Below are 15,400 nucleotides of genomic sequence, written 5' to 3'. Positions count from 1 at the left end.
ATACTATACTATACTATACTATACTATATTATACTATTATATTAAAAATATACTATTTTTATTGAGCTCATATATTAGACACATTAGTTAATATACTGCTATGAGCAAACGCTGTCTCTGCTGCTCCATGCTGTTTACACACTGACGGTGGTACGGTATGTGCAGCGTCCACTGCAAAAAAATATGTAACCTCATAAAAATGACCTCAGATTTCAGATGTTGGATCGAGAAATTTCGTCAAATCTCAGCTGATGTGTAGATACGTGATTTGCTGAGATATTTCAGATGAAAATTCGCACTTAAAACTAGGAAATTCTGACATTCCAGTTTTATATTTGCCCAATTCTTTGCGCATTTTCACTTTTTTCTCCACTATGTACTTGTACTTCAATGGAATGACAACAAAAGGTGCCACTTGAGTTTTATATATATTTTATATATATTTATCAAAACACAGATTTCACTTCACAACTGTACAAAGAAGTACCAATTGTTACATAATGTTGCTTAAAATACAGTAGTTTGCTGTAACATCTTGGAGCCATTAGCTTTTATCTAGATCTTGCAGTGTGAAACATAAAGAACCAGGTACCAGGTCAAAATATATTGACTGTGATCATACTTGTCATTTAAGAATTAATTTCCTATGTTTACATACAGCAACATCTGTGAAGCCCTCTAATCATAATCAAGATGCAAGTGTCATTTAAACACATGCAAATGCATTGCAACATATGCATCATTTACTTACAATACATAACCGGCAGCAGTTTCCAGGGAGTTGTTGATAAAACTGGTAAGTTGAGTAGGAGCTGTTCTAATTATCGCCGAGAGAAAACAAATCATATCACCATAGATACAGATACTTACGCTGCGCTGCGTCGTAGCCGAGAGAGTAAAAATAGGCAGAGAAAATGTGTAGCATATATTTTCTGCGTTTAATGACACTGACGCGCTTAAAAATGAAAAACAGTAAGAGTGTACTCACACTAAACAAGCACGAGTTTAGTTTCATTTTCATTTTCTAGCAGGACTTGGCACACTGCCCACACTGCCAAAAGTACCAATTGGTCTTTAAAATAATAATATTCTAATTTTCTGAGACACTGATTTAGGGGTTTTTATTGTGAAAGCACAAAATAGCTGTGATGGGGCACCGAGTGGTCCAGCGCTGCCACTATGATTGGGATCTTGCCAGTTCGAATCCCAGTCATGCAGCTTGCCATCGGCTTACGGAGCCCTGAGAGAGAGCACAATTGGCCTTGCTTTTTTTTGGGTGGGTAGATGGAGCTCTTTCCCACATCACTCCTAAAGAGGGATGTCGTTCAGCACAAGGCTGCATCTGTGAGCTGATGTATCAGAACCAAAAAAAAACTGCACTTTCCTCCGAGCGTTGATGCTGTGATGCTACTCGGCAATGCTACAGCATCAGCAGCAGTTCAAAAAGAGGCAGAGTCTGACTTCACATGTATCGGAGGAGGCAAGTGCTAGTCTTCTCCCCCTTCTAGCATTGGGCCATCAATTGTGATAGGGGGAATCCTAATAAGTGGCTGTGTAAATTGTGAAGAAAATGAAAAAAAATCCTCTGACCTCAAATATAATTCCTTTATTATTAGCCTTTTAAAAGCAGAATTACAGCCAGTCTCCCTGCGTACTTCAGTCTAATGAACACAATCCCTTTTGAGTGAGGGTCAATTAATGCCCACTGGAGAGAACAGTGAGACTAAATGATGTTTTTAGTTTTAATTTATAAAAAAAAAAAATAGAAAAGAAGTTTACACTTGTTCAACCAGCCAGTTGATTAGGATTCATTAAACCAAGCTGAGTACACAATTAAGAGCCTCTGTTTGAGCTGAAATAATTACACTTCATTTCATTTCATTTACACTTCATGTTTATCTTCCGTTAAACAGTTGAGATCCAGTACAGAGTTTAACCAGGACGGCCTGTCGGAGTGTTTAACTATACAGCCTCTGCAGCACAGTCTCTCAGCTCTGGATATGGTCGACACCAAGCCGTGCCAGTCTCCTCTACACACTGACCTGTATACAGGTACCCTGCTTATACTAATACTAGCCTTCTATCATTGAGATTGAGTATTCCTGTATTGACAGTACGCACTTGACACTGTGGATCGAGATTAAAAGGCGCATTTTAGGCAACACTAGTAAGGAACAGGGGTGTTGCCATGTTTCTTTCTAATTTAGCTAAGTTAAGTAAACAAAGTTTAGCTGAGTTAAGCAAACAAAATTGTAATTCTTAAAAAAAAAACAGCGCTGGATATTAATCTACACAGATTTATCTCCTGAAAACTATTAATTTGGGTGAGTAAACCACTTCTGTTTATTTACAGTCAGCTTAGATTTTCAGATTTCCATTAAGGCTGGAGCATTAGCATTAGCATTAGCGGCTAATCGCCAATGCTGCCTAACCCTGCGTTCACACTGGAAAGCGACAAAGCGACAGGCGACCATTCATTTCCTATGGCAGGGCGCGATTTGTCGCCGCGACACGCGAGAGGCGACAAGCGACAAAGCGACAGAGCGACAAGCGACACGGAGATGAATTTTTCTCAACTTCATGCAAATGAGTTATGACGCGGTGAAGCGACATTCTAACCCGATTGGCTCCTAGCTTTTCTTTGGACCAATCACAAACAAGGCGGTTCGACGTCCTCAAGCTCCTGCTCTCTGAATTTCTAGTTTCTTTCCCGGTTCTTTCTGTTGAACGGGGTGGACCCACATCAGTCTGTGGGAACGGCTGCGTTTCCAGCGCAGTTAAATCACAGAAACGCACAAGAGTCCAGCAAGTTTGGGAGTTATAGCTGGAGCATAAAGTGGCCAAGTGATTCCTTTTTTGTGCCTTTTTTCTTGTCGGAGGCTGGACCATGATAAACGCGGGCGTTGAGCTTGACACGCCCACAAGCGACAAACGCTGGGCGACACAAGCGACTCGTCGCGTTCCAGTGTGAACGCAGGGTTACTTCCACCCTACAGCGCTACACTGAGGAACCCTGAATGTTCCGGTAAACCAGGGGAATATTAGCTATTAGCTATTAGCTTTTAGCATGCTGGCCAGTGTTCAAACTCACTCACAAGATAACACCTCACAGCCTATACAGGCATCTATGTTTCTAAGCCATCCCCGATGCTCACTGCTATCTGTAAGACTTTTTCTTATTTTCTTAAATAGCAACGTTGATTCTGAAAATAGATTTCTGCAGTATTGCTATCTTGGCAACAGAAGAATTTCTATTGGTCCATTCACCAATACATTTTTAACACAGCCCAAAGATTGTGTGTTCAAATGTAGTAAACTAAAATTTTACAAAAATGATACTTGTGATACTTGTTTTTCATTGGACATTGAATAATCTATGTGTGGCAGGTGTGTTCTCCCTCGACCAGTCCAGCCAGGTGACCTGTCTCCCAAGCCCCATGCAGGTTCATCATTCCCCCAGCAGCTCCCACCTCCAACTGCCTCCCATCCCTCCAGCTAACAGCAGGTACCACCTTTACAGCCTAATTTCACTGAAAATCTGACTCCTAATAGGACAGCTCAACCAGATTAGAAAAGAGAACAAAAGATTATTATCCATCCCTTCTGCCCATGAATACGATTAAATTGTTAAATGAATGGATTTGAAATTGATTTTTTTTTTTGTTCATTTTATAAGACTTATGTAGTACGTTTTTGATATGTATCTATATATATATATATATATATATATATATATATAAATATCTATATTTCTATGGAGTTCTATGGGAGGATATGGTATTTTTATGTTTACCTTTTAGGTTCACAGTGGTGAATCTAACCCTTTGGCATAGAGGCTGTATTTTTCAGCTTGACTCATTTTCAATGTTTTTTTACTTACTGTATGTGATGCATGATGTATGATGGTGCTAGAATACAGTCGGATGAACATTGAAGCAGGCTGGATTTTTTACACCTATTGCAGTGGGACTCAACAATTCAACAATTATGTCCATGTATTCTATGTTATAATTCTACATAATGTTATACTATTATGCTATTAATGCTTATAAATTATATTTTTTACAAATAAGGCTTTTATTATATTACTAGCAAAATTATTGTGACATAATGTGAGTCTGGCTGTTGTTGTAGCTTGGAATTATTTTCTTACCCTTGCATCCGTTCAAAACTAAGATTAAGTGCAATTTTAGAGATATAATGTGTTGCATTTAAGAAATGCATTCAAAACTTTGGGATACAGCTAACATTTAACTCATAATTCAACTACTTATAGTCTCTGTCCAATGAAAAACAAGTATCTACATTTTTATCGATTTTTAGTTTACTACATAATTTGAACAGACAAACTGACCCGTACACTGTGCTAAAATTCATTGATGAACGGACCAATAGAAATACTTAAAATGATCTAAAATAAAGTCTTTTTGCATTGACTTCCATTTAAATTGTATACGTTTTTTTCTCTCTCCTGTAAAGTTGCTGTTTTGGAAATACTTGTTTTTCATTGGACAGTGACAAAGCATTACATATGAATATTATTCCATACTAGTTCATGTTAGGTAATTACACAGACTGATAAAAATATAGCATATTACCCACCGCATGCCATATGATACACTACCCCAACCAATTACTACATACGTATTAAGCTTAACATATTGAAAAAGGCTGTTTAAAATTAATATTCCAATAATATCACAGACTAATTGTCAACGTCAAGCTAAACAAAGGTGTAAGAGATTTGAATTTGAGGAGAATTTGCTCATTTATTCATGTGATTTCCTTTAACGGGAAGGGGAACATTTTACTTCACAGTCACTATTAAAGTCAGTGATAATGAAGCTTTTTAATGGAGTACCCTGAGAACCACAGCAGTCCTATTCTCCCCTGAAGCTCCTGCTGGGCCTAAAATTGGTCTCTACTTCACAGGAAGCCTGAAAGGAGGAGAAGTAGAGGGAAAAGTGAAGTGAAGAGAAAAGAAAAGAAAGACGACTTGTGCTAACTCTCTGCACACGAGTATATGTAGAGAAACTGTTCTGATTGGATAAAAACAATCCCAAGATTTTTTTTGCTTACAGTATCACAATATATTGCTATTACTGCGAACAACATTAACATGTTAATGCACGTAATTAATCTGGAAACTTTCATTTTTTTTAATCACTTCACCAAGTTTGGCCCCAACTTTTTCTCATAATTAATAATTCATATTAGTGGTTTTATTTAGTGATATAAACACAGTGTTGCTGCTATTGTGATCAGAATTATAGTTAATTTAAAATAAAATATGTATAAAAATATAATATTAATATAATAAATATAAATATAACTAACACTCTCTCTCAACTTATCTGTTTCTCATCTGTAATTGGTGGATTCTGTCATTATTGTCTGTGAAACTGACTAATGGACACTCAGTAAATCACATCATAATGGACACGCCCATCACATCAGAAACCTGTCTGTCTTCATCAGAGTGAAAGAGGCATGTGTTAATAGTTCACAGCTTTTATTACTGTCTCTGTCCCAAAATACAGGGTTGTACCAGCATAAAAAAACAAAATATTTTTTTTTATTAATAATATCATTTTATATATAATTTATATTTGAATTGTATATTTTTTATTAATATTCATTCACTTTTCCGTTTGTGTTAAATGTTAATAATGATAAATCACAAAATATCATTGTGATAATACAATTACTTTAATTTAGTTGGTACCACTTTAAAATAAGACTACCTTTATAAAGGGTTTATAAATGGTTTACAGTTAGTTTATTAATGGTTACTAAATAGGTTGTAAATGCCTTAAAAATCATTAATAATCAGTTATAACACATACGTAGAAAGGGCAACAATTACCTGTTGTTTGCCAAATAGTGAACCCACAGCTATCTATATTAATGCGCTTTCTACGTATGTGTTATAACTGATTATTAATGATTTTTTAGCCATTTACAACCTAATTAGTAACCATCAATAAACTAACTGTAAACCATTTACAAACCCTTTATAAAGGTAGTCTTATTTTAAAGTGGTACCATTTAGTTTATACATTATTGACCCAAAGCTATAAATAGTAGTGTAAAATTCCACTGCCAATATAAAATTTGATTCTTTTAGTCGCATTTAAATAAAAGCTTACGTGTTCAGAAGAGAAGAAAAATGGTGATTAATTGTGATTAATCATACAATATTGTGTCATGTTGTGATTAATCTGAATTATTGCAATATATAATACGTTATGATACATATTGTATCGCCAGGTTCTTGCCAGTACACAGCCCTACTCAGTGCCAGAGGTCGGACCAGGCAGAAATTCTCTGGGCAGCACGTTAAATTGGCATTACTTCTATACGCTTGTGTCTGTGTCTCTTTACAAGAGTGATGAATTGGTTCACATAATCCTGCGTTCCCGTCAATGCCGTATGTTTCTGCCCCCCCCCCCCTTCCTTCACTCCCTCCCATACTATGTTTTCGTCCTCTCTGAATGAAGCAACCTGCCGTGTGCTGAATCGCTGTTTTGTTCACATTCATTTGGAGTTCACCTTGGCAGAGCAGGTTGCTATGACTGGTTTAAATGCTCCAACACTCTTTTTCTTTCAGTCTGATCTGCAACAAATAAGTCCTTCAACATTGGTTGTCATGGCTTTATGGCTGTTAGCTCATAGTTGAAATAATCTGATTAAAATAAAGCGGCGTTTTCCATCCCAGTGAAAGGCTACCAATGGGCCTTTGTGAGTCTTACACGTCTGCTGTGGCACAGCGTTCGGGAAGAGGTTTACAGTTTTGCCAACGATTTGCCAATGACACTGTCGCACGGCCGGCCTATAGAAACCCGTCTCTTCAGTGCTGTGCTTCAAAGGACGGCGGGAACGGTTTCTTTCTGTCGCGCCGGAGCCAGATGCTCGTGGCTACGCACTGCCTGCGATTGTTCCAGTAGCAGCGGTAGGCGCACAGTGCACTGCACAAAGACAATTGGCTAGTAAGAGCAAGTCCTGCTCCGCCTCATTGGCCTTAAGAGTCTGCATTAATTGACGCTATAGCTGCCGATCAGAGGGGAAGCTGAAAAGTGCTTCAAAGAACCTGAAAAAAAAAAACATGAACGTCAGAGTCTGAGGAAAAATTTAGAGTAGGCATCTCTTTCTGATCTACAGCTTCACGGTTTTTAAGCAATTGTTGGACTTGCAATTGTTGGACACCCCATTTGAAAGCCACTGGCCGCACAATGGCTGTAATATTCTGTACTGGGAAGGTATACTGGGAAGGCTTTCCACAGGATTTTGGAGTTCTACCAATTTTTGTGTCCATTCAATCAAAAAAGCTTTTGATTTTAGACAAGAAGGCCTGGCTCTAAATTGACATTCCAATGGGGTTGAGATCAGGACATTTTACACTTACATTAATGTTGTTTGGTTGACACTCTTGTCTAGAGAAATATAGAGTTGGTGGTATTGCCCAAGGACACCTACTGGTGTATCCATAGGTATTTGTGGCTTAAAGATTCTCCATTTTTCAGGGCAGATCTTGCTAAAGATTTTAAACTTGTGCCCATTCAATCAAAAGAGCATTTGGCACAGATATTGAACAAGAAGACCTAGTTCTCAATCTATGTTCCAATATGTCCTAAAGGTTTTCAGTGGGGTTTAGATTAGAAATGACACAACAGATACTTACATTGGACCCAAGTTACTCAAGGTAGGAGAGTGTAGAGTTAGAAGTCTTGCCCAAGGACTTTTGTTAATGCAACCTGGTGGACTTTTCCAGGCAGGGAATCCAACCCAGACTGAGGACACCAAACTTATTACCCAGTATGCAACACTAGATTTGTCAAATCTTGTCTTTGTGGATATTCCTTTGTCAACAGGGGCCAGGTGGTGCTGGTAAAGGTATCTGTGAGCTTGTTGGACTGTTGGACATCATGTTTTTGGAGTGCCACCAGATTTTTGCCCATTTAGTCAAAAGATCATTTGGTTCTGATGTTGGATCAGAAGGCCTGGCCCTATTTGAATCATATTACAATGTATGAATGTAGAGCTGAGAGTCTTGTCCAAGTCTTGTTGGGAATATTGACCCCTACTGATGTATCCATGGGCCCTTGTGTTTGAAACATTGTCCATTATTACTGGAAGTTTTTTTGCAAGATTTTGGAGGGCCTTGCATTTGGCACTGATTTTGGACGAAAGATTATGGCTTACAGTTAAAATCATGTTACCCAATAGGACACTGCATAGTTAGGAGTCATGCCCAAGGACTCCTATTGGTGTAGCCTAGTGGGCATGCCCAGACAGGGAATCAAACCCTAGTCAAGGGTCAGGGGTGGCTCACTGCACTACATTGAACTTGTCAAGGTTTGGGTTTCAATCAGCGTTTCAGTATTTTACAATGAGGGTGGGAACATTAGATTTAGGTTTACATTTATAGGACTTGTTTGACACTTGTTTGTTTTTTTCAAAGCTGCTATTGGTGTATTGGTGTAACATTGCCCACTCTTCTGGAAAGGTCTTCCTAAAGATTTTTTGAGTCTATGAGTCTGTGAGAATTGGTGCCCATTCAGTCAAAAGGGCAAATGGCATTTGGCTTACACTCAAGAGCAAGGCTGGTTTGTCTAGACTGGGAATCAAACCCCAATTCAAAACTTGTCTCCTGTCTCTGTGGACTCTGGGACACAGTCATGCTGGAACAGAAATGGGCTATCTGAGTTTGTTGGGCATCCCATTCCAAATCCATGGGCCTTTGTGGCTGCAACACTCTCCACTCTTCTGGGAAGGCTTCCACCGTTTTTTGGAGAGCGTCTGTGGGAATTTGTGCCATTCAGTCAAAAAAACATTTGTGAGGTCAGGCGCTGGTGTTGGGCGAGAATGCCTGGCTTTTGGACGACATTCCAAATTCATGTCAAAGGTGCCAATGGTGGTGTGGAGGTCAGGATTGAATGCTGTAGCATTACCCTTCACTATGTGGGAACTATGTGGGCCCAAACTGAGCCACATTATCTAAAAAAAAGCCTTTGTCCTACCTTTCTCTATAGTGACAGGAATACTCAGGAAGTCTCACAGGTGCATCTTAAAAAAATAGAATATCATTGAAAAGTTACTTTATTTCAGTAAGTCAGTTGAAAATGTGAAACTCATATATTATATAGATGTATTACACACAGAGTTATCTATTTGCGGCATTTATTTATTTTATTGTTGATGATTATTATGGCTTACAGGCAATGCAAACCTCAAAATCAGTGACTTTAGACTTGATAATAAAACACAGTGGATCAACACCAGCAGGTGACAGACATGTCTATCCAAACCATCACTGATCATCAGTAAAATAAATAAATAAATTGTAAATCAAGGGAGATCAAGCAGAGTCTGGAGGAAGAGTGGAGAGACACACAGTCCAAACTGTTTGAGGTCTAGTGTGAAGTTTCCACCAATCAGTGATGGTTTGTTTTCCTGGAAATCTTACAGCACTTTATGATTCCCTCTGCTGACAACTCTGCTGCCAACAAGTATTGTAGTTCAGGGGCTTGGGTATTGTAGTTCCGGCACTGACGTGAGCGGCAGCCTTCCAGCAGCTCCGTGTAGCGTTTCACCTTAAGCGAACTTTTTTTTTACTTTCTTTTCCTAAATTTCCTAAATTCCTAAATAAATCTATTTATCTCATCTAACTTTGATGTAGATGCGGGTTTTATTTTCCAGCAGGACTTGGCACACTGCCCACACTGCCAAAAGTGTAAATTGATCTTATATAAAACGCTTAAATAGATCACCTAGACTAAAAATAATTTACAGTGGTAAATATTAAGCTTAAATCTGTTCTGGGAAAAAAAGTCCATAGTGCAGAATCAAACGTACAGTTATTATTTTTTTAATTTTCAGATTTGAGGCTCCTGTAGCGCAGCAGCCGAGCTCTGGCCCACCTCACCAACCATCTCCTTCAGTTCCCCACATGGTAGCAGCCCAGAAGACCAGCAGACTGCCCAGAGACCCTGACCACTCCACCACAGCATTTCTTTCTCATCCGGATGGTAAGTAATTAATACAAATGTTATTCTGCAATATATGTTTTTACTCCCACTCTGTTATTTTCACTGTGGTTCCCAGTCTCTTCCACTGTGTTATAATATCACTGACAGTTGGCTGTGGAATATTTAGTAGTGAGTAGTGAAATATCACGACTGGACTTGTTGTTGCACGGGTGCTCCATCCTATCACGGTACCACAGTGCTGGAGTTCACTGATCTCCTGAGAGCCTGAGACCCATTCTTTCACTAATGTTTATGCAAGCAGTCCCAGCATGCCTAGCTGCTGCTTTTATTATATACCTGTGGCCATAGAAGCGATTGGAACCTGAGTTCTTTTCGCAATATAATGTATAAGAAGGGATGCACATATGGAGACATAGCTGGTACATTATTCCAACTTCCATTAAAACAAATCTAAATTCTGCTCCTCACAGCAGTTCCTCGCAAATAAGCAGAAACTGCGATGTGGAATTTGATCTGATATTCCCTCACAGCCCGACAGCGAGCCTGGAAAACACGGGGAGCTACCTTACACAATGCCAGATAAGCTCTGCATTAGACAGATCTATTTTTTACTTTGCCGAACAGACAGCCATCTGTTGCTCCTGAAATGGAAGTAGAGATTCATGAATCATTCAGCTGGACTTTTTCCCCAGCAGTAGAGTCAATATGCATCAGGAGTACCCGCTTACATATGCACCGGCTTCCACCTCACAGCAAACAGCGCTCAGTTACTGAGATACTCTAGACGAAATGTGGATCATACAGAGCAAGTGCTGTAAAAGAAATACACTCCCTAAAAAAACAGGCCTGTAGAGTATGAGGATGCAATTTTTAACTTTCCAGAATTCTCAGAAATATTGTAAAAACAAGTTACTAAGTAATGTGTAGTAGTGTATATGAATTGCTGGGTTTGCTGGGTCCATGCTTTTAATTCTAATTTCTGTATGTAAGGTAAAAAATGCTACAGAAGGTTTCTGCAGGAGCTGCATCAATTATTTTAAATAGATTTTTTCAGCCGAAAAAAGGAGATCCTGACTATATGGCGTGCCAGATAATAAGGCACACTATCAATGAAACATCTATTTTCTGGTCTATTTTCATACTTTAGGTGCACCGGATTATAAGGCGCATTTAGCATAGTGAGCAAGGGTGTCGCCATGTTTCCCTTCTTATGGTGAAGCTGGGGGAAGCGCGTAAACAAAACTGTAATTCTTTAAAAAAACACTTTCTTTCAAAGTTAAACGAAGGCTGGATGTTAATCTACACAGATTTCTCTGCTGAAAACTGTTTATTTAGGTAAGTAAAGCACTTGTGTTTATTTACAGTAAGCTTAGATTTTCAATTACTTTGTCTAAAGGTGAGTTTTCAGTGAAGTTTCTTCAGCACTAAGGCTGGGTGCAGCAGCATTAGCGTTAGCCGCTAATTACAGCTCTAGCGTATGTAAATGCTGCCCGATAAAGCAAGACTGAGGAACTCTGAGTCTTTTGATTACCCAGGGTGCTATCAGCTAGTGGTTCATCTTACGTGACTTATTTTAACACAGCAAACACGCAGACTACAGTTCAATATACTCACCTCTGAATGGCAAAAGAGCTAGCACTGTGGTTAGCGGCTAATGCTAATGCTGCTGCACCCAGCCTTATTGCTGGAGAAAGTTCACTAAAAACTTACACTTATAACTCTGTACTTCAGCAGAGTGGCTTTACCGCTCCTTAATACTTGACTGGTAAAATTCATACATAATGTGCACCGGATTATAAGGTGCACTGTAATTTTTTGGTGGGAAAATTAAAGGATTTTAAGTGCGCCGTATAGTCCGAAAAATGCGGTAATACTACAAACTAAAGTTTGTTTGCTACAAAATCATGTAGAGGATACACAGTGTCAGTGATGCGAAGTATTAACAGCTCCCTCTTGTGGAAAAAGCTTCGCCTGCTAAACATGAGTAAGTGAGTCAGTCAGTCTGTCAGTTCTAAGTCAGATTCATAAAGAGCTTGACACCTAAAAAAGTGCATCAACTCAAACCAACAAACAAACTTAATTCTTTATGAGAAAAAAATAGTTTTCTTATGAGTTTGATCATAATAATTCATTAATTTTAATGAATTTATTATTAGCGGCATTCTGTAATCCATATGCTCTACAAGAAAATGTAATGGGTTTAATATTGCAGGGAGCACTTTTGCACTTACCTGGTGTCAGAACTGGACTTGATTACTGCAGCAGTAGTAATCAGTTTGATGATTTAAAGGGATTAATATCCAAAACATATTAACTGTGTGCGTGTTTGTGTGTGTGTGTGATTTGTTAAACTCCTCAGGTTACACTAGTCATGGCCAGACTCTGTGCTCCCCTGTATACAGTGAGTCAGCGCAGACAGCAAAACACTCCTGTTCCATGATGCAGATTCACGAATTCGAGGGCAGTCTGGGTCCCTCGGTCACGAGTCAGCAGGAAATGGACCTGATCCACAGAGCTCTGTCCAGCATCACAGGTATACAAACACCCGGGCGGTTCTGGTTTTAGGAAGAGAAAACACTTTAACTTTATCCAGCTTTGATTTTCTCTACTGTAAAATAATTATTACTTAATTTAACATATAAATAGTCTTTATAGCATCAATAAAAGAGCTGTATATGTACTGTATAAATGATAAATGGTGATATGATATTATATATATATATATATATATGTAGGCACAGGGATTATGATAAATTCTATATTGTTGAATATGCAATAAGGCCGTCACATACTAGACAATGCAACTTTGTCTTTTACCATTGTCTTTAAAGGAGGTGGGCACACCGGTGTCAACACCATATGTTGAAACATAGTTAAAGTTATATAGTTTTATATATATAGTTAAAGTGCTAAAGGACTCACTGAGGAATGGCACTGTTGCAAAATTCCATCCCAAACAACAAAACCTGCTTATAATGAAGATTTATTGTTATTATGAAGTTAATAAAAGTGAGGCCATACAGAATGCCCAGCCTCTTCATTTCCAACAACCGTAACGAAAAACCGAACCGCAGAGTTTATACCAAGGTGTGAATCAAACTGTACATTTTCTGGACTGTTAAACCCTTATTATTCACATTTTTAGGCACACTTAAATTATTTCATCCTCTCCTGCCCCGCCCCTAAACCCATACATCAGCCAAAAAGTGCCCCTCCCTTTTTTTTTGGTTGCATTTTTCCAATTTGAGCTGTAGGTGGAGTCTTTAAGCATGACAGATAGGTTGTATGACACCCTGTAATGCCATTTTAGGAGTGTATTATAAAATGTAGTATACTGTAAGCAAAAAAGAAAAGTTTATTTTAATCATAGAAATGTATAAGGAAATGAATTGTTAGCTAAATATTCATGGTTGTGACACTCCTGTGAGCAGCTGTTAATAAGCAGTGTGTGTGTGTGTGTATGTGTGTGTGGGTTTGCAGTAATGGATCAGCACAGTGTATCAAAGGACGCCTTGGAGAATCAGGACTTTTCGCTGTCAGACGACAACTACCTTCACATACGGTCGGTGGATCGCTGCCCGAGTCAGCTCTCCTGTACCTACAGAGAGGGATAAACACCGGCCAGGAGTAACTCTCGCTCTGCCCTCTGATCACCTGTCTGTACTGATGATTCATTACTGACTTCTTGCTTCTTCTCTTACAGTCACAGACTTACATTTATTAAAGACAGCTGCTCTGGAACCTGAAGTCAAGGATGTTTGTGAATTCTCAAAAACAAAAAAAAACTATGTACATATGGACTGCAGTTCTGTCTTTACCGTTTTTGATTATTTACACAGAGATTATGATGTTCATTTTGCAAGTTTTCTTTTTGTATGATATGAAATTTCATGTGATAAAAGCTGATTCCAACCTGTGAAAAAAACAGAGCATTTGTGATTGTGTGCTTTACTGAAGCACATCGTTTCTGCGGAAGTGAGATTTACTTATTATCTCAAAATAATCACTTGTTTTGATCTATTAAACTGTTGTGTGGTTCCAAATCTCAAATTATACACTTTTTTAAATCGTTGGCTCTGTCTCTCAAAATGCTTTTTTTTTTATTTCTGACATTTTTAAAATTGTTGTACAATTTTGACTTAGTTTTGCAACTCAAAACAGTGATGTTATTTCACAAAATGTTCACTTTAAAACTCAAATTAGTCACTTTTTCATCTCCAGATTTTCTATTTTCTATCTTGTTCAAATTCTTCTGTCTCAAAATAGTGAAATAATTGAATAAAATGACTTATTTTCTTAAATTTTAACATAATATTTATATTTCTCTTCTCAAAAAAATTTGACTTATTTTCTTAATTATCTCAAAATTGTACATAATGTACATAAAATGAATTATTTTAAATTAAATTAAACCTGACCCAATTAAATGCAGTGTGAAAAGAATGAAATGCAATGTCTTAAAGTTCATAGCTCTTTTTTTAAGAACCTGTCAACATTAACATATCTAACCCTGAAGACTTTAATCCAGGCCATCTGGGGTTATTTTGGGAAATTACAGATCATTTATTGTGTATGAATAGGCAAGCTAGGCCACTGACAGATTACATTACTGTTCCCTTCGTAGTAAAACCAGTCCAAATAGGATAAGGCTGTATTCAGAATATGATAAAACTCAGTATTTTGAACATTTGGAAAAAAATCGATTTTTTTATGTTGGTTTTAGAAACAAAGTAATAAAAGATGCCATATTCTCTTCTACATAATGAGTTTTCAGTGGGTTTCTTCCTGGAAGAGCATTCAAACATGAAACAGAAAAGAGATAGAAAAGCTATAATCATCTCATATCTAATACTACAGCATCTGTTTATATCTGTATACTTTAAAACACTGGTAGAGCCAGATCTAAATGCAAAGGTCAATCGTCAAGAGCTGAAAAGGCCAGCAGAAGGAACTGCACAGAAAAGCTGTAATTACTATGTTTAGCATCACTGGTAGCCATGGAGTCCATTTTTTATGTTGTGTCCCAGTTGGGTTTACCAGTGTAATTTGGGAAAGGAGGCACTATAATCATGAAGAATCAGTGGGAATGTGTCACAGGGGTTCGGCTTCCGCCTTCTGGCCAAAACAAGCCCAGTGTCCTCGCTTAAAATGCCCAGATAGATCCATTCTTTGGACCCCTTCTAAAGGAAACAGAATTTTGGATCTCTTAAAAAACTGTGTTCAAATTGTGCAGAAGTCATGCCTAGAATGGATAAAGATAATATAGGTACATAATTTAGGTACACTTATTGAGATAAAAGCACCAAGACTGATTTGTTGGATTCAAATGTATTTTAGAAGTATTTTACACGGTATTGAAAGGAGCGCTAGAAACCTGCTGGGTTCAACTTATTCCTGTCTGGATACAAGAT

At 38.0% G+C, this 15,400-nt stretch overlaps 1 protein-coding gene across 2 annotated transcripts in view; it reads left to right on the top strand.

The window, feature by feature from the left end:
• glis3 (GLIS family zinc finger 3) overlaps positions 1–14,062 on the top strand; it is a 39,695-nt gene extending 25,633 nt beyond the window's left edge. For both annotated transcript variants that reach the window (XM_007250236.4, XM_007250235.4), the window contains exons 7-11: positions 1,914–2,052; positions 3,388–3,505; positions 9,880–10,028; positions 12,349–12,522; positions 13,470–14,062. In XM_007250236.4, coding sequence (XP_007250298.3) covers positions 1,914–2,052; positions 3,388–3,505; positions 9,880–10,028; positions 12,349–12,522; positions 13,470–13,603 — 714 coding nt within the window. In that variant the 3' untranslated portion in view covers positions 13,604–14,062. The remainder of the gene's footprint in view (positions 1–1,913; positions 2,053–3,387; positions 3,506–9,879; positions 10,029–12,348; positions 12,523–13,469) is intronic.
• The last annotated feature ends 1,338 nt before the right edge of the window (positions 14,063–15,400 follow it).

This window comes from Astyanax mexicanus, chromosome 20 (assembly GCF_023375975.1).
Source record: "Astyanax mexicanus isolate ESR-SI-001 chromosome 20, AstMex3_surface, whole genome shotgun sequence".
Taxonomy (NCBI): domain Eukaryota; kingdom Metazoa; phylum Chordata; class Actinopteri; order Characiformes; family Acestrorhamphidae; genus Astyanax; species Astyanax mexicanus.
The sequence above is the reverse complement of the archived record's forward strand: the minus strand, read 5'-3'. Positions and strand labels throughout refer to the sequence as shown.